Source organism: Onychostruthus taczanowskii, unplaced genomic scaffold, assembly GCF_017590055.1.
Source record: "Onychostruthus taczanowskii isolate IOZ18803 unplaced genomic scaffold, ASM1759005v1 scaffold5, whole genome shotgun sequence".
In the NCBI taxonomy this organism is placed as follows: domain Eukaryota; kingdom Metazoa; phylum Chordata; class Aves; order Passeriformes; family Passeridae; genus Onychostruthus; species Onychostruthus taczanowskii.
In genome coordinates this window covers 12733248-12751910 of record NW_024502568.1, presented here as the reverse complement: position 1 = coordinate 12751910, position 18663 = coordinate 12733248, and the positions used below count along the sequence as shown (strand labels likewise).

General features: G+C 39.1%; 1 protein-coding gene across 1 annotated transcript; it reads right to left on the bottom strand.

The window, feature by feature from the left end:
* Positions 1 to 1184: 1184 nt before the first annotated feature.
* On the bottom strand, positions 1185 to 12959 carry LOC121341741 (pancreatic lipase-related protein 2-like). The gene is given in 12 exon segments (XM_041415544.1): positions 1185 to 1358; positions 2513 to 2681; positions 3676 to 3787; positions 4409 to 4538; positions 5483 to 5598; positions 7840 to 7962; positions 8052 to 8171; positions 8959 to 9067; positions 9553 to 9687; positions 10563 to 10688; positions 11646 to 11800; positions 12911 to 12959. Coding segments are annotated over 12 exon segments (1518 nt in total).
* Between the last annotated feature and the right edge of the window lie 5704 nt (positions 12960 to 18663).

Genomic DNA, 18663 nt, shown 5'->3' with positions numbered 1-18663 from the left:
CTGATCACACTCCTGTTTGTTCCATAAAACTCAGTTCCTGCCCCTGCTGCACAGGTTTTTGTGATCCTGAGAAAAATATTTACATTTATTTTGCATCAGTTCCTGACTGTAAGAAAGGCAAAATAATAGAGTCTCCTTAACAACTCTGCAACTCTGGGGCAGAGAGCCATGCATGGTTTATGGAGGATGTTCAAGGTGTTGTAATTACCAGTTACAGATATTTCCAAATTCTGTGGAAGTACCTGGGGCTTTTTTATATCTCCAGGGGAGCACAGGAGAGGAATGCCCCTTCTTGATCAACAAGGGAATCTCGCCAAGAAGTTTCCTTAAGGGGTAAAGAAGGATGAATTTCCTGCTCAAGATGGTTTCTGGTCCCACCCTGCTCGTGGGGAGATGATAAATAAAGGGTGCTGAAGAGTGACTCTGAGAAGGCAGACACCCGATTTACCAAATATCCTGAGCAAGCTCCTTCAGCAAACTGCACAGGAGGTGACAGGGTTCTGACACCTCAAAAGTATTGCTGCATAATTTGAAACACACCTGCTCATCAGCCACATTCAGCCTTGTGCAACACACCAACACCTTTTGGTGAACCTCACTGGGAGCATTCTGGAATAGCTGCTTCTCAGGATGGGACACAACAGAATTGCCCAATGTGATTGATACACTTAATTTCTGCACCTAAATGATAAACCTCACATCAGAGGCAGAAATCTGTTGCATGCCTCAGACAACAGCTGGTAATTAAAAAATGAAAGAATTTTTGTGGGTAGCTTGTGTTGAAACAAAGGAACTTGAGCTTATTTTGGCTGATGCTGATAACTCTCAGTGGTCTGGTTTTGCTAACCAGTACAATCAAAATGCTGACAAATCTGGAGTGCCAATGCTAATCCAAGTGATGTAGCTCAAGTCTGATTTTAGCATTGTCAGAAAGGCAAAGTAGAGGTGGAAAATTGTTTCACTGGCAAAGAGAAAATAGTTTCTTATTGAAGGCTGCCAGAAAATTCAAGTTCCTCAGTAGTACAATACAGTTTTGATAAAGGAGATGCCTGTTTCAGGGATAGACCAGAGTCCAGCTGGTTATTAGTAATATATGTGTTTTCTGTCTTTGTAGCCATAGTTCACAGGAGTGTAGCTGCCCTGCATGGAGAAAAGATGACAGCACTAACTTGGAAATGGAGCTTTTATGGAGGGCTGGACAAATTTCTCAAAGTCTGTTGAGGGAGCCTCGTTAATCTTTGCTGATGACTGCGGTGTCCTCTCGCAGCTGGTGAGGGTTGGGCACTCCTGGCCCTCAGCAGAGAGCCAGGGCTTGCCACATGCTGGGCTGCACAGTTCCACACCCACAGAACACAGACCTGGGAAGGCGGAGAGTTTAAGGAAATATTTGTCAGTAAAATGGGACATTTTCATAGCAGCTAGCCAACATAATCAATATTAACCCTGTTTTTATTTCATCTTAGGCCAAAGCATAAGTTCCAGTAGACTGAGAACATAAAGTGTGTTATCAAATTTTTTTTTTCTTTTTTAAAGACTTACTAGTTCATGACTAATTATTAACTTTTAGGATATGTTTGCCTTTTTGGTCAGGCTCCCTTAACATTTTAATTTGGGACAGGAGCATGCTTTTGAAGGGAATTGCTCCCTCCATTTCTCCCACTTACCAAGCTTTGGTTTACATGACAGAGCAGGATGTGTTGGAACCCTGGAATTTTAGACTTTCTGTGCTGGCAGTTACTGTCTCCCAAAAGAACACTACATTTGGCCTGAGGCCATGGAGAAGGCTTCCAAAACGTTATGACAGAACTGGGATTGTGGGTGTGGAGTTTGAATAGAAGTGTGTAATATCACAGGGTGGAAAACTTAGAGTTTAAGGTTTTAGAATATAGTAATGTATACAGCAAGATGGAGGTTTTGGGGCAGAGGCTAGTCCTTCTTCTTCACCTTCTTCTTCACCTTCTTCTCTGTGGGTTTGGGTGGTTTTGTGTAATTGGATAGAAAAGTCCACATTGTCGGCACGGTTGGTTATTGGGTTAAAAGTAAAAATAATTTAATGTAATTTCTTAATTGGACAGTTTATCCCTAAAAAGCCTTGTAGAGAGAGCTACATTGCCATTTTTTACGTTGTTAAAGTACTGTAGAACTCACAGCTTGTGAGACTGTAACATAGATAAGAACGAACAAGCAAGAAATTCCATCTAGTGATTTAATCCTGACCTTGGCAGAAAAGAGGCAAAGAATCCATATAGGTGGATGCATAAACTGGGTTCATTTTGGTTAAAACTAAACAAGAGGTATGTTCCAAAAGTGTACCTAATGTCCTGCAGATGCCAGTGGCTGCCAGGCCCATTGGCTCAGGTTGGAGTCAGCATGAAGCCCCCTGCCCAGGCAGGTACAGGGTTAACTCTGCAGAGCTGTTTCTGTGTGCTGTGCTATGTGCTAATGCAGAGCTGGGAAAGGAAAATGCAATTTAGGAGAAAAGCTTCTACCTTTACATCATCAGATTATGTACTTACATATTCCCGTTTTCCCCAGATATTATTCTGACTTCCTCAGCTCCCATGCAGCCTCTGTCTGCGTGACCTAGTTGCTTTTTCCAGAGAAACTCAACTTTTGAAATGTTCCCAGAAATTTCTGTATCAATGTAGTTCAAGTATGTGTTGCCTGGTTTGAAAGTTCCCCTGCCAAAAGAAAAGCACGGAAGTGATGCTCAATGTTCTACACAAATGAGGGGGAAAAGAAAACCTGACTATAGGGAAAAGGGGAGAGGAGCTGAGGGGTGCATGAGTTGGGGCTTTGGATACTACTGCTGGAATTTGATGAGATTTTTTTATGGATTTGCTGAAATTCCTGTGCCTTTCAGGATGAAAACACATATCAGTTAGCACAGCCTTTGTCAGTATCACCATGATTTATTCTATACATTACTTTTGAAAAATAAGATCTATCTTCAAATAAATCCAAGTCAAAAAATTCTCTCAGTGTTTCTGGTTGCTCTCAACCATGAAGGAAGTTGAAAATTATAGTTTACATTTGTGCCTTCTGTGCTATCACTGTTCACTCTAACAGAACACACATTGCAATGTGACATTAACATTGAAATTATCAGTGGGTTTATTGCTGCAGTGGTGTATTTATAACCAAAGGTACTCCTGGTACTGACCAGTAATGGGGCTGTGTTCAAACACAGAAGAGATTGATTTTGTAATATTGAAGCTGGGTTGCTGATTGGCATCTATTTATTGAGATTTACTGGAAAAGGCCAAGCTGAGTGGACAGGAATCCCATATCCAGCACAGTTCATGGGCAAGCTGCAACTTTCTTATTCACATATTCCCCAGAGGAGGGGATAATAATTAGATGACTGTACATCACTGAGCCCTTTGTCTTCTCAGAGGTCACCAAATCCTGTTTGAGTCCAGCAGCAGCCACAGAGCTCTTGCCCACTTTGCTATGCAAACATCAACCTCAGAAAACAAAAGAAAATAAGAGGGACCAGCAGATTTTTACCACAGTCTGCAGCACAGGGAGCTTCCATCACTTATCAGCTGCTTTTATTGCCAGTGTAAATCACAGACCACGCAGAACAAGGTGATGCATGTAAAAAAAGCTGTGTATACATTCCATGTGCTAACAGTGATAGGGCCACGTTTCCAGCAGCCACATTAAACTTACTTGTCAATGGTATATTTTTTTCTGAACCCATTAGTTGCAGTCAAGGCTACATCTATATTTCCCTTCATGGTTTCTGTTGCACACACTTTGACATGTATCTCTTTTCGCCAGCCTTGGGAAGCAAAATCAAATGGATTACAGTTGTAAGGAGATTTCTTTCCTAAGGGTTAAATTCCTTATATGTTTCAGTGTGTCTAAGACAGAGAAAAGGATTGCACAAACATGCTTATAAGCAAAAACCACCTGTGATAAATTGCAGTTAATTTATTAATTTTCCAATTTCCCCAGTCCTATGGCTATTTCTACATTAATCGCAACTAAAACTGTATTTCATATTTCTCCCTGCAATTTCGACTTGATGAGCTTGGCAAAAATATCCTGAAATGCTCCAGTTTTATAAATTTTGTGGATAAAAACAATGCAACATTTTAAAATTTGAAATTATGCACATCCAGCATAAAATTCCTCCCAGTTTCAGCTTTATAGAATTTTTGAAACCATCATGCTATAAGCAATAACCAAGTTTAACCCAAAGATGAGCATCATTTGATCTGTTTTTACAATTATCTCAGCTTTCCAAAGTAATGCTGGTACTGCATGTTCCTAACACCTAAAACTCTAGATGTTTTATTGAGTGCAACTCATTAACTGCAGCAGCTCTGCAGAAATGCAAGGTCCTTTTTCACACATAATTCATTGCCACTTTAGATTACACCACAAAATGAACACTTACGAGCATATGGAGGGGAGGGCCCTGTGTTTAAATAAACTTTTTGCTGTTCTTTTTCAGTTTTATATAAAAACTTATCAGCATAATGACCCATCATTGGGCATCCTTCTTCTGGACATGGAAAGCAGTCTCCCTGGGGGGAAAATAAAAATGTGCATTATAAGACATCATCTATTTTAATCTCACTTAAATTTTAGGAAATTAGGGTATTTCAGCTTTTTCCCAGTTTTTTGTTTGTTTGTTTGTTTGGGTTTTTGTAGGTCCTCGCTTCTCAGTTCAGATCATATCTTCAGTATTTATCATTGTGGTTGAAAAAGGAGTTGAGGTGCCCAATCATCTTATTTCATCTTGTGGAAAATCAGAGAGAAACAGGTTGGAAATCTGGCCTAATTCCTTGTGGTCTTGCAGGGATCATAAGTAAATACCATAAAGAGTGTTGTGCCTTGCTGCCTGATCTGTAAAATCCAGGTAATATATTCATCTTTCATTGGGTCCACTGGAAGGTTTTCTGCTGGTTATAGGATGAATAACCACATTTCCAAGGGGGTCTGGCTGAATGTCTCACTCGTGTGGTAAAAATATTTATGTTTGGGAGTACTGGAATTTAGGAAGGCTGGGCTTTCCATCTGGGATTTGTTCTGTCAGTCCTTTATCCTTTATTCCCATTCAGAGGCTTAATAAATTCTGTCTACCTACACAGACCAGACAATCAGATCAAGACCTTGACATCCATTAAAAGAAGGTAAAACAAGACAAGCATGAAAGCAGATTAATTGCAGTGGGAAAAATAGCTCTGCTGTGTTTAAGTAGCTCAGTATTGATATATGGGAGGTTCTGTTCAAACTGGTATTTGTGGACCTTTGGCTATTTGTGCATTTGATGAAAAAAAGGCTAAATTATCATCATCACTTCTCTATTGTGAAATTGCTTGGGTTTGGGTAAGGTCTGAATAAGGTGGTTCTGAATGTCCCCTGTGCCCATATCCCATGATCCCAAGTGTAGAAGTTGTCCCAGGAATCTTTAAAAGAAGAAGGGCAGGGCTGTAGGCTCTCAGATAAATCCAGACCTGGTACTTACCAACACAAACTCTCGATACGTGTCACACTGATACCCAACAAATCCATTTGGAGTGATGATGCTCTCAGCATAATACCTGAGACTTCTTTTATGTCCACATCCAAAAGATCTGTATGCTGGGGGAAAAAAAACAAAACAAAAAACCAACAAAAACCCCAACAGGTAAAAAGTGATGAAAACAATACATCAATAACATAAAGTCCATGCCAAAGAAACATTTTGGTGTCTCTTTTCCTCAAAAGCACTTGCACTTATAGTGTTGTCTCAGATAAAAGAAATAGCAATGATTAAAAGACATTTACATTGTAAATTATCTGGTTTTGTAGTAAGACAATGTACTTATGCCTACATATATTGTTTTCTGTTGGAAAAAGGTAATTTTTGACAGAGTTGGAGATGCACAAGGTGAAAGAAGAAACATTTGGGAGTGGTCCCCTTTGATATTTCAAAGACTGGAATATTTCATAGCTACAGTTTTAGTGAAGCATACAGTAGTCACAATGGAGTAGTTTTCCTTTTCTTACAGTTATCAAAACACGGTATTCTGAAAAATCACAGTTTCTACTAATTTCTAGAATTAAAGATAATTTTAGCAATTATTATAAATTTTGTGGCTTTTGATGTTTTTAAGCACTAGAAAATCTGCAGTCATTTGATAGCAATTCTGTGAAATCCTCTGAAAAGCAGGATATTTGGCAGTGTGTCCTTGATTTTGTCAGAACTCTTTGAATCAAATACTTTTTCCCATCAGACTGAAATTTATAAGCAGTCAGTAAGGAAAGAAGGAAGTGCTATTTGGGTTATATTTACACGTCCCTTATAGCAAATGTTGTCTTCCTTGATTCCGAGGTCTCTCCTATATCAAAACACAATGTACTAAAGTTAGGTTGTTTGTATTAAAATGGGCTTTATTCCACTTCAGTGTGTGGTGGGGGCTCACCAAACCACAGGGGGAGGTCTGGGAGGCACTGAAGTAGTTGCAAGCTAGCACAGGTTGTAGTGAAATCAAAATTTCCCCCAATGGCAATGTTTATGCATCTTAAAGATAGACCAGCTGGTGTTGACCAGTTGACACATTGTTCTTTCCATAAGGAAAGAAAAGAAACCCCACACTAAAATCTCTCAGAAAAGTACTTGTTGTCTGTTTTTCTTGGAAATAATCTACATCATCAAGGCTTCCTGAGTGTGTTTTCTTAGTAGCTCCTTCTTTAATTCAGAAGGGTTTGTGCTTTTAAACCCTCAGCTCTTAGAGCTGCCTCAATTTGTGTTAGTGGCAAATTCACTTAACATCTATCATCTTTCTACTGCATCAAAAACTGCAGAGAAAAAGTCACTAAATATTATTTTTAAAGCACTTCATGCATAAAAACACTACATAAATGTAAACATTAGCAAACAATAGAGAGGTTACCAAACAAAGTAAGGTTTAACCAACAAGAGGGAGTTAAGGCTGTCTCTATTTTTAAGAGCTGCTTGAACAACCAACTCCATCTGCTCGTGTTCAATAGAGCTGAGTTTCTCCTTCATGACAAAACATTGCAAAGAGTCTTGTGAAATGTCTCTGGGAAAAATGTTTAATTTTTTAAAATTTAAATGCAGACATTTTTATGCATTCCAGTTGGAAAGTGTTTTTGTTCCAAGTAACTTTGAGCACAGCCAGATTTCAGTTCTCTTTGTTATTAAGTTCTCAACCAGTTCTAAGGGAGACAGTTTTTGAAAGCAAATTATTTAACTAGTGGTAGGGATTTCAAACCATTTAGCTGTGAATAACAGATGTTCTCATTTCTCTAGGTTAGGATCAGAAGACAGGATTTTGTGGATATATTATACTGGATCCCAGGGTAATTCTGATTAACTGTCCAACTTTCTTTGAAGAACTACTAATGGAGCAGTCCTTTTATAATCTTTTATATTTCTGACCTTGGGTTGTTCCCCTTGAAGAGACTAAAGCTTGATTGCATGGATGAATCCCACTAATATTGGGAGTAATATCTTCCCAGGGAGAAGGAGAGCTCATATTTTAAAATACTCATTTTTGGATTATCCATGAATGAAATTTTACCAGTCCTTCATACGAAGCATTCCCACTTAGGTCAGCCTGTCAGCGCAGTGGAAGGCTCTTAGAAGGCTTGTGATACACAATTTTGCATGCTTTAACTGCAATTTTCATCTAGAATTCGCGTTGTTTAGTACAAAAAAAAATTGGAGGGTATTTTAGAGGCAGCTTTAAATGTTCAGTTTTTGAGCATTGTCTCCCTATTCCAAATCTGAGCTATATAAAGGTCTTACTTTATCCTAGCCTTTGTATCTACCTGTAACTTATAATGAGGTATTACTTCTGTAATGTATGTATTTACCTCTCATCAGGTCATTGACATCCCGAGTTGCAGGAGGCACACGAAGCTGCTTGCATCCTGGCATCTGCTTCCCACCATTTGGGTAAAAATCCAGGTGGCCACAAGTCTGAAGAATCCCTGGAGCTGAAATGCACAATGGATCCTGGCAGATCAATCCCAGCTGTTCTGTAGCCAACCTGTGTGCCAATGGCAGCCTTTCAATGAAAACTTACCAAAGTCAAAGAAAAGATGACCAGCATGAGTGTGAATTACATCAACAAATATTGCATCTGAAGGATCCAGCCTCACCATTGGGGGAGTGTACTGGAAAAGGGGCCCAGCTGGATCCAAACCTAAATGAATGGAGATATATCTGATTGAGTAAATAATACTACATGTATATCACCACACACAGGCTATGTATGCTATATATGTGATTACATTTCTGCCTTCACATTAAAAAAAAAAATCCATTTTGTGGTCCACAGCTAGAAAAACATGCAGAGTATTAATAGAAAGCTGACTGAAGGCATTACAGCACAGTAACAAGGTGTAGGCTGCTTGGCTTACTTTGGGGAACAATGATATAAGAAGAGATTTGGTTTATTGGGGTTTTTCCATCATTTTATTGAAAAATATGAAATCTTCATATGTTACTCTGAGCATGTAGATTTATTTATGAATTTTTATTTGGCAAGAAGTCTATTTTTATTTCCAGAATATCTTGGTTGAAAATGGTATCCCTTCACTTCAGTGTCAGTGAGGTCTCATTGGAGATAAAGAAACATAACTCTGACCCCTGAGTTTCCCAGCCTGTCTTTCCCAGTCACACAAGCCTCAGTTTCCCTGAGTTGCTTGTGTGACTGCTCACTGTGTGCATGGCTTAGACAAAGCAATGTCTATGCAGAGAAAAGAACTGACTGGGAGAGAAGGAAAGCAGAAAATAGTGAGTTTTTAAAAGAAAGCAATGTGTGACTGTGTCATGGCTTGTGTGCCACCATGCTGGCTGGACACTGTTATTTATGACAAAACAGCACATTGCATTCTGTATTGTATGTTTATAAAGCAGCAGTGATTCTTCAGTTCTTTTTTAAGCTGGGTAAAAACATAAAGTTTAATCAGCTGAAATAGCTCCAGTACCTGTTATTCTTCCAATGCCAGGCTTCCTCCTCCCTGCCTCCCCTGCAACATGTGCTCCAAGGCTGTGGCCAATGAAATGGATGTTGGCAGGAGAATAGCCATAGTCTTTCTGTGAAGGTTTATGGAAAGGAGAAAAAACCAGTGTGGGTATACAAGTGACACTGCAGCAGGTCCCCATGCAGTGCCAGGACATGGCCAGGTCACTGGGCAGTGGGGACAAGTGTCCTGGTGGAAAGTTGCAGTTCTGGGTGATGGGATCTCTACCTAAAGAGAAGCAATTCCCAATCATCCCACCCCTCTTCATTTTCAGGGTGTTCATGGCTATTTACCATCTTATCCTGATACACTAAATCTAGGGGATTTAATTTTTCATTTCAGATTTTCAAAGGTTTTGAACTGCTGAAAAGTCATGTTAGTTTTTCAAAATCAATTATGACACTAAAGTAGATATTTTCATTTCTGTGGGATTAGAGCCCAGGAATTGGACCTGCTTTACTGGGTACTTCCTGTTCTTCCTATTGAATCAAACCTAAAGGTGCCACTCTGAGCACGATCTTTATGTGGACTGTGCACATTCCAGGGGTATTTTTTTACCTCGAGGAAGTTCACCAGGTACTCCAGCTCGGCCCCCACAATGCGGACGTTGTTGACGGCATCCGTGTACAGACCACTGGAGCCGCCCCTCCAGTCTGTCAGGATGCAGTTCACATCTTCAGAGTGAAACATGAACTGGTGGAGAACAGGAAAAGAACAGAGGAGAAGGGAACAGGCATTAAGTACAATTATAGCAGGGCATATGCAAACTGTATTTTGTTTTGTTTGTGTGACCGATGACGACACATCTCTAGTAATTCTTACTGATGCTGAAGATCAACACAAGGAGGCAGAGTGGAACCAGTGATTAGAGGACACTCACAAGCTTCCTTCAGCTCTTTTTCCATTCCAGATGCCTTGGCTGGCTCTAAGGTACCAACTTCTCTTAATGCCAGTACCCCTGTTACTGAAATAGGTCCAAGTTTTATTCTTCAAAATGTTTATGCTTGGTTCATCTAAAAGAATTCTGAAATTTGTGCTTGAATTGTTCAGCCCTGAAATTCATAGATTACAATGAAAATATTCTATGTAGACACTTCTGCCAATGGAACTTTCTGATTTTTTATTTTATTTTGAAACAATTTCATTTTTGAAATGTGCCAGAGTAGAATGAAACCAATCTGCTGAACAAAGCCTTTTGGTTTTATTAGATCAAATGTGTCACTCAAACCGACACGTTTATTGTGACCTTTTGCTGAGGTGAGAAAACTCACTCTTTTTTCCCCCTTTATTATTGGCAAGGAATTGAAAAATCAATTTATTATAGCTTTCCCTGTGGAGGTGAATGCAGCAAAAGGGCATTAAGAAGAAAGCTGAAGTGCACTATACTCCTAGCCAGGAACAAGACAGTGGTCATGTGGAACTGGGCTTCATTTTGACTTTTGTGCTCCTTACATATCCCCTGAATTAACAAGAGAACAGAGGTGTAAATTTTACATGCGAATTTTAAGCCAGATGTGGATATTTAGACTTTCAAATACAAGCAAAATATTAAAAATAGCTGTACCTACCCTGCAGATGCTTGCTATCCAGGGGAGATCTGCTCCAGCAAGGTGGCCGTGGATAATGAAACGAGTTTTCCTGTGCGCTCGGAAATTCGAAGATTTTATACTTGAAGGATTTGTAGCTGAAATTTTCTGTGCCAAGAGAACCAAAGGACCAACAAACACAACAAGGATGTGACTGTTCCATCCCACTGTGCATTGAAAAAGGGCAGAGTGCCCCAATGGTTAAGGCATAGTTCTAGACCTGGAAAAGATGGGTCTTATTCCTCATTCCTAAACTGCCTTTCAAATTTCAATTAATTAATCACTTAAACAAATTCTTTATTGAACTAATGATACTGGCATCTTCTGTACAATGCTTTATGATATACTGGTACAACATGCCATGTAAGCACAAGATTTTATCAAACTTGGCCATAGAAATGCAAAGATAGCATCTTCTGAAAGGTATTATGTTGTTGACTTTGAAACTAAAGCTATTTTTCTTTCTTTTTTCCTTTGAAGATAAGACCTTAATTGCTTCATTTATATTTTATGGGAAAGCCCACCAGGCTTACAAATTCAGAGGCTGTAGGTATTTTGGTGTCTATTGAAAAAGAAGACATTATTTTCTTTAAAATAAATTCTGAATACTAGCTCTTACATATTTTTTGTTATGGTTGTGTTGACTTAAAAGGAGGATGTCATGCACTAATTAGCAGACATCTCACCTTCAGTGAAAGACTGATTTGTTAAAACTTCATAAGCCCTCTCAGCTGGAGGAGTTGGACTTGCTCTGAAGTGACTTAATAAACACCTCCACTGATTGTGACTGCCATTTATATAAAGCCCCTTAATTCTGGAGCCTTTTACCTGTAATAACTTGTGTTAGAGGGCTGTGATTAATATGTTGTAAATACACCTAGCTCCTCAGGGAGCTGAAATCAGGAAAAAGGAAAAAAGATGGAAGAAAATTATCATGTGTCTAATATAGAATTGGAGGTTCTCCCAGCAGTCATATGAGCAAAATATGTGAGAAAAGAAACTGTCCCTACAATTTATTGAATGTATTGTACACTGTCAGTATTTAAAAACAAAGCATTCTCTTACTTGGTACTTCACCATGTTATCTCTGGTGTATAGGAGGAAGTTTGTGTTCACAGCATCTGGAGAGCTGGGCAAGCCTGCCAGTTGTCTCCCCGGGATCCCAGCCCACGGGGGGCTGTCGGAAAAGCATCCAAGCCTTTTGTAGCAAACTTCCCTTCCTGGGGTGCACAAAGAAGGAGATATTCGTGTTCTGGGAATGTCACAGGTTCTGTACACGAAGGTGGCAGGGGAGGGTTTACACCAGGAAAGACAAACAAGCCTGGTTTGGATTGGGATGGCACTTCTGAGCATTTTTCATTATGGAGCTCATTTGTGCTCAGGTGTTTGCAGCAAGGACTTAACTTCAGGAGTGGTTCCTGCTGCAAACAGAGCCTGGAGCTCAGCCTGGTGAGCGCAGGGTGAGTCTGGTTCAACATATTGTTAACACAGCCCTTGGAAAAAGACAACAAAATCTTGATCCAGGGAAGAAATCAGCTTTTGCTGTCAGCACAGAGTAGTCCTTTAAATCCATCCTAAACTCCAGGGATTATCTAAATTGTTATTTCTTGTGCAACAGCTCACGAGGGAGCAGAAAGAAACCAAAACATTGAAATAAGATACTTCTGGTTGCTCCAAAACAGACATTAAACATCTCTCTTATTTTTTTCATCACCTTAAGATTTTAGTGGAAGCAATAAAGTGGAATTTGAGTGGAAGCCTTGAGCAAAGCACAGCCTCAGGATGTGTGGTCTGTGCCTGAAGGACCAGTTTCACAATTTCTATTGTGCCTTTAATACAGTGATGGTGCAAATATGACATGTGGGTGTTGCCATTAATTGTCATCCTTCCACACTGTTATAGCACAACAGTTGTGAAATCCCAAGAAACTTTTATTCCTCTTAAAATGTCCATGTTTTCCTGTCATTAAAGAGGTATTTTGGACCAAGACAATTTTCTTGTTCTCTGCATAGCACTGTGAAGAGTAGGTGCCTAGGGTTGTAGCTACCATGAGTGAGTTGAGGGTAGGAAACTCTGGAAGAATTTCAGTATCAATTTGCATATAAAAATACCTTTCTGATTTCCATTCTGCTTACTTGCTGCAAAAACCTTTACAGAATTAAAAACTAATGAGTTAAATATTGGAAAGACATGGCATGACTCAGTGGTCCTAATGGAGGATTATGTTAAATCCATTCTAACGAACAGATTTTTTTCTAGAATATAGATATCCTGGTGTAAGCTGCACATCATTTGTACTCTTTATAGATTTTATTCTTTATATGTCTCACCTTTGGCGGCATTGAGAAGAAAAAGAGTAGTGATCCATACTGCAAGCATCTGAAGTGAATAAGAACACAATTCAAACATAATTGAAATTAGAATCTGGAATTCACCTAAGGGTTCCTTTAACCCACTAAAACCCCTCAAAACTCAGTGCTTCAGTCATTTACTGAGGTAGATCCAAAAAAAAGGCAACTTTTCCTCAAAAATAGTAAGGTTTCAAGAAAATAGCTTTGGGATTATTTCTGTTTGCCATGGAGATTTTCCATGATCAGGGTATCCTTTAGGAATCCTTAAAGATCATCTTTTTGTCCTTGACAAACAGAAACTTTCTCTGTAGAGCTGCAGTTTATGGGCATGCAAATTAAATTCTTACAGGATTCTCACATTACTGCCTGAAATTTATCCTAGGATTTCATAGAAATCTGTTACTCACGGAACTGCCGTCAATGATTGCATTTAAAAAAATCCCCAACAACAAACTTAATTTGTGCTTATAAATCATACAGATGGTCCTGAAAACTCATTTTGATCACTGCTATCAGCCATGGATGCTTATCAGCCCTCATCTGCCTGATCACTTAATCACCAGCTGATAGGTAAGCACAGGGGTAAATGGAGCCCATCATTTACTCCAAGGCGAAGCAGGGAAAATACAGTCTCACTACTACCATGACCAACATATCTTCAAAGGAAAATAGATAATTCTTAAAAAATCTAATGTCATGCCCAGATCATCCAACCAGGGCTGCACAGGCAGAGCCCTGCATCCCCTGAAATCCATAACACACTGTTCGGAGCAAAGAGTTCATCCCTGTGAAACCAAGTGCAGGTTCAAACACGTCCTGCTCCCATCTCCTCTCCTCCAGCCACTCACCAAATACCTTACCCCTCATCACCATGATCCTTATTTCAGCTCCTTAGATGTTCTTGGCTCCAGTGCATCCCATTTTTACCTTGGCAAGGCTCAGATCAAGTTCTCAGGGTCAACCTCTCAGTTGCTCGTGGCAAACCTTGCAGAAGTTCTTTGGGGAGCCTGGAGAGAAGCAGGACAGCTCTGTGCCTGCCCTCCAAGGGCACGTGGCAGAGGGATGCTCACCCTCTGCTGCTCCACAATGCTTGGATTCCCAGCTGCATCTGTGGCTGTGTTGGGTAATGCCAAAAGAGATCTCCCTCTGTCAGCCTTCATCCGAGATAACACCAACCAGGTCTGACCAGTTGCTGCCTGACTCCACCCACTTAATGCAAAGTTTCAAACAGGCTGTTATTGTCCTCCACTGGTTATTATTTTTTGAGCTAAAAATTGCTGGGAAGTGTGATGTAAACACTGAACAAACACAGGGCCTTTCAGGATCAGCGGGGCCTTGGTGCAAGGCTGAGTTGAGATTGTGACTTAACATCACACCAATGGCAGTGGCAGAGCCTCCATCCTTTGCATTTCACCCCACACTTTTGATAGCAAAACTGTCCTTCCTGGAACTGATCCCTGTCCTTAATAATTTACAGTCTTAGGCAAAATTTTCAAATTTGTATTTGATAGCTAAGTCTGCTGTTGCAACATGAAGACACAAACAAGGTGTTTTAGGATGAGCTAGCATATGTTTGCCAGGTTCAAACTGTCACTTGATAAAATGCAGAAAGAAGTATGAAAAATTATAAAAAAATTAAATAGCTTAGTCTGTCACTTGTTATTTGTTCATCTTGTAGATCTCTTATCTCTAATTTTGCTACCAGATGAATTACCTGACTTTTCTTTGAAAAGGTGACAAAAATGCTTTTAAAGAGAGGAGAATAGTTCCTGGGGCAGATTGTCACCACATTCAATCACCATGAATCTTCATAATTAAATTGTATTAATTGCAGTAATTTTATTTTTTAGTGTTTTGATAATGATGTCATTTCACATAGTACTATATTGTTGTTATACTATTATGTTCACGTTTCTGACTTTCCTAGAAATCTTTGTTCCTGTAGGTGTATGTGGGGCTTCTCCAACCTAAATGATTCTATAATTCTGTGTAGATACAAATGAGAAACCTGCATCTCCACATTTTAATGTTAAACCCTTTAAGTAAGGTGACTACTGACACCTCCAGAGACAAGGGTGTACAGGAAGGGGAGACTCCCTTTTGGTATAATCTGACTGATGAGTTACTCCATATCTAACACACATAAATATGAACTGGGTTAAAGCGCCACAAATGCTAGGTACAAAAGCATTTTCAAGGTTGTTTTTTTGTTTTTTGTTTTTTTTTTAATAAAGCTAACCTTGAAAGGTTGATTTCTTCAGCTGTATATTGTAGAAGCAAATATAGGTTCCAACTCTGTGTCTCTAAAAGAAAATTAAGAATCAAGGCTAGTATGGAGTTCAGGGAGTTCCTATTCATCTCTTCAAGACTAAGTTAGTCCAGTGAAGTGTGGAATTACTCACATTAAAGTTGAGTTATCCTCTGTTCACATCATTAAAGTCTGTTTTTGGGTTGAAAATTGATCTGTTAGTCAGTTACCCATAGAATTTAAGTAAACAAAAATGAAGAAGCGTTTAAAAGATGCACACACAAAAAATCTGCTTCTAAGTTATCCCAAGTCATCCTGGACACAACTGGCTTCATGATAGTTAATAGAACTCAGAACTGTGATGTGTGATATGCTCAGGTCTCTGATAAAGCATCACATTTAGAAGTACTTAATGCTAGTTTTTTATATCATTAAGAATTCATAGACAAAGAAATATTGATTCATTAGAATTTAAGGGCCCCACAGAAAATTAGTATTTAATCTTACCTTCTTATTTAATTCTGTTATATATTTTATTGGACCAAACCCTCATTTTATTCTATCCTCACCATTTCTTCACACTTCAGAAGCAAACTTTACTGCACAAACAGGTTGCTCAAACTTCTAAGTGAATTTAGTTGATTCAATAAATTATTCTTGAATAATTTGAATTCATAGATTTTACCTATGCAGCATATTTTGGTGCCTATGTTCTCAGGAGAGCTCAAAGAATGTGAATAACTCATTACATCAAGAAGATTTTCTCAAACCTGGTATTGTAGTCCCAAACCATACCTGAACCCTCTGCTGCAGCATGGACTCAACTGTAATCTGGTGGTGCAGACTTCAGATCACTTACAAGATTCAGTGACTTTGCCAAGTTAAAATTAAAACAACAAAATATTAAAGGGTTTTTGATTTTGCCTAAGATGAGGACATCGCTGTCTCACATCCTATGATGAGAGTAAATGTGTGCTATGCAATTTTTGCAGACAAATTCCAGCCAATATTGAGCATCAAATGAAGTTTAACTTATCCAGGCTTTTCTCAGAACACATGAAGTGATTATTAGAGATGTTCTTGCTGCCTTTCAGCAGCCAGTGAGACACCACAGCTCTGCTCTGGTGTTTAAGGCAAGGTTACTGGGAGAGCAAGGTATCCTCATACATGTAACAAATTACTCAGAGGATTTGCTCCAGCTGACAGGCATGAAACGGGTTTTCTATGCTAGCTTACTAATACCAGGAAAGCTCACAGCTCAGCAGCATTGTCAGACGTCAGCACTTGTGTTGGCTTCTAGAAATATTTGCACTTTAATGGGGTTAACTGCTTTGGTATTATCTGGGACCGGGTAGGAAGCAGCAAGCAACAAAATGCTGACTCTCCATCCCTCAGAAGTGCCTGAGGGTTTCTCATCCATGCTTGTCCAGGCTGTCCCTGAGCTCATGCACAGCTCCAGCACACCCAGCATCCTGTACCAAGCACTTTGGAATCATGCAGCTGTGAGGAGAATCATCTCCTTTCCTTTCTCTTCAGCTGTGCCGTGCCAGCTTCATTTCATGTCCCCTGTTACGGGGGTGGAAGGAAATCAACAAGGCATTTTGTGTTTGTCTTCTCCATGATCCTCTTCTTTTCATAGATGACATTCCTACCTTCATCTCTGTTCTTGGCTGACTTCTGTTTTTCTCTTATATGCCAGCATGTGAAAATGATTGCTTATTCCATCAGACTGGACAAGATGGACATTACTATTTTGCTCTCCATTACCAAAAACCGGCAAGGAAAATTCCTTCTGTCCTGAAGTTTTATCAATGAATGTGTTTTTGTGAGGGATGAAGTGGCCAAATGTGGAAGAAAGTTCTTTCTGAAGCTAAAACACAGCTTTGTGCATTCTCTCCTAAAATCACTCTTTAGCAACATCTGTAATCATCTTACATGATGAGGTGCAGTGCATACAATATCCTACAATTCAAAAAAAGGCCTAATAGGGATAATTCAGGCAAGTTATTGGTCAGGGCTGGTTATTTTATTTATTTTTTTTTTTTTCTCTCAATTTTAATTGCACCACTGTCACGTCTTGATCTAGAGAATAAATTTTCTAGGCAGGTCACGTCTTGATCTAGAAATAAATTTTCTGTCTATCCATGCACACTGCAGGGTGCATAATTCAGTTTTGGGTGTATGAATAATGTGTGAATATTATAGATAGTAACAGTAATGTAAAGGTCACCTTGCAATGCATCAGTTGTAACAAATTTGAATTTAAAAAATCTTAAATACCAGCAAGTATTTTTCTATTCATTCCAGTCTGCTTGGCTGTTGGAAAAGATATGAAGGGATTGTTATTTATATCTGCTGTGACTTTCTTATCATCCAGCTTCTAATACTTTTATTGATGCCAATCCCAATGGGATGACTCATAGAATTAAATACTTCTTAGCTAAAGAAAGAGTACCAAATGTTAAGTTCCATTTACTTTGTATTTTAATACCATCTAAACTAACAGTTGTTGCATGACTTATTTGTAACTTTCACGTAAACCCAAGTCTTTTTCTGATTTACATGGGGTAAGGTCTGAAGTTTTTATCTTAATAAAGAAAATATATTTATTCCTGCAGTTATGCCTTGGTTTTCATCAAAGAGAATTCCAGGTGAATTACCTGGTCATCTTTTTCTGTGATAAAACACTCTGGTGCTCAGTGGATGTTTTGAGGGCAATATTGAATTTAAAATTACAAAATAGGGACCAAAGGAATACAATATAAACAGAAAATTTTAAATCTCCCGCAGCAAGTTATTTTAAGACCTACGGACACCATGTGCATTGATCTAATTTTTTGGGATGCAAATTACTAAATTAAATAAATTACTAAATTAAGTGCAAAAAATGAAAATGAGAAATTACATTAATTTATACAAGATGTTAGCCACTATTAAATGGAAACACATAACAAAAACCCCAGATGCTTCCACATCAGACCCTGGATGTGGTATGAGGCCTGGTGTTTGTGGGTTTAATTGTCATTTTGCAGGGGCTGGTTCTGTTCCATCACAATCCCATTTCCGACTTCAGTCTAGCACAGGAAGTTTCCATCAGGGCACTGTTATGTTTGTGTCAGTGTAAATATATTCTCAAGTACTTGTGGTGTGGCAACACCTATAGTGCTTTCATAAAATTTGTGTTGTTTTGTGGTACCCTCTCACCACAGGTTTATGTTTGTGCCCCATTCATGTCTTGTCTGGCAAGGAGGTTTCAGTTTGGAGCTGTGATTTAGAGATTTGTTCCTCAGAACTCCTGGAAATGCTGACATCAGGGGAACGAGCACATGGATGTTCCCAAAGTCTGCTTGGTGCCTCTCACTGGCTTTGCCACTCCCTGAACAAAAGGATGGCTTGCACAGGAATACTCTTATCATATTTGCTGATAAGAGCAACTCTAAGCTGGAGGGCTTCTTTATTTTGTTTTTGAGTACGGTTTCTTCAG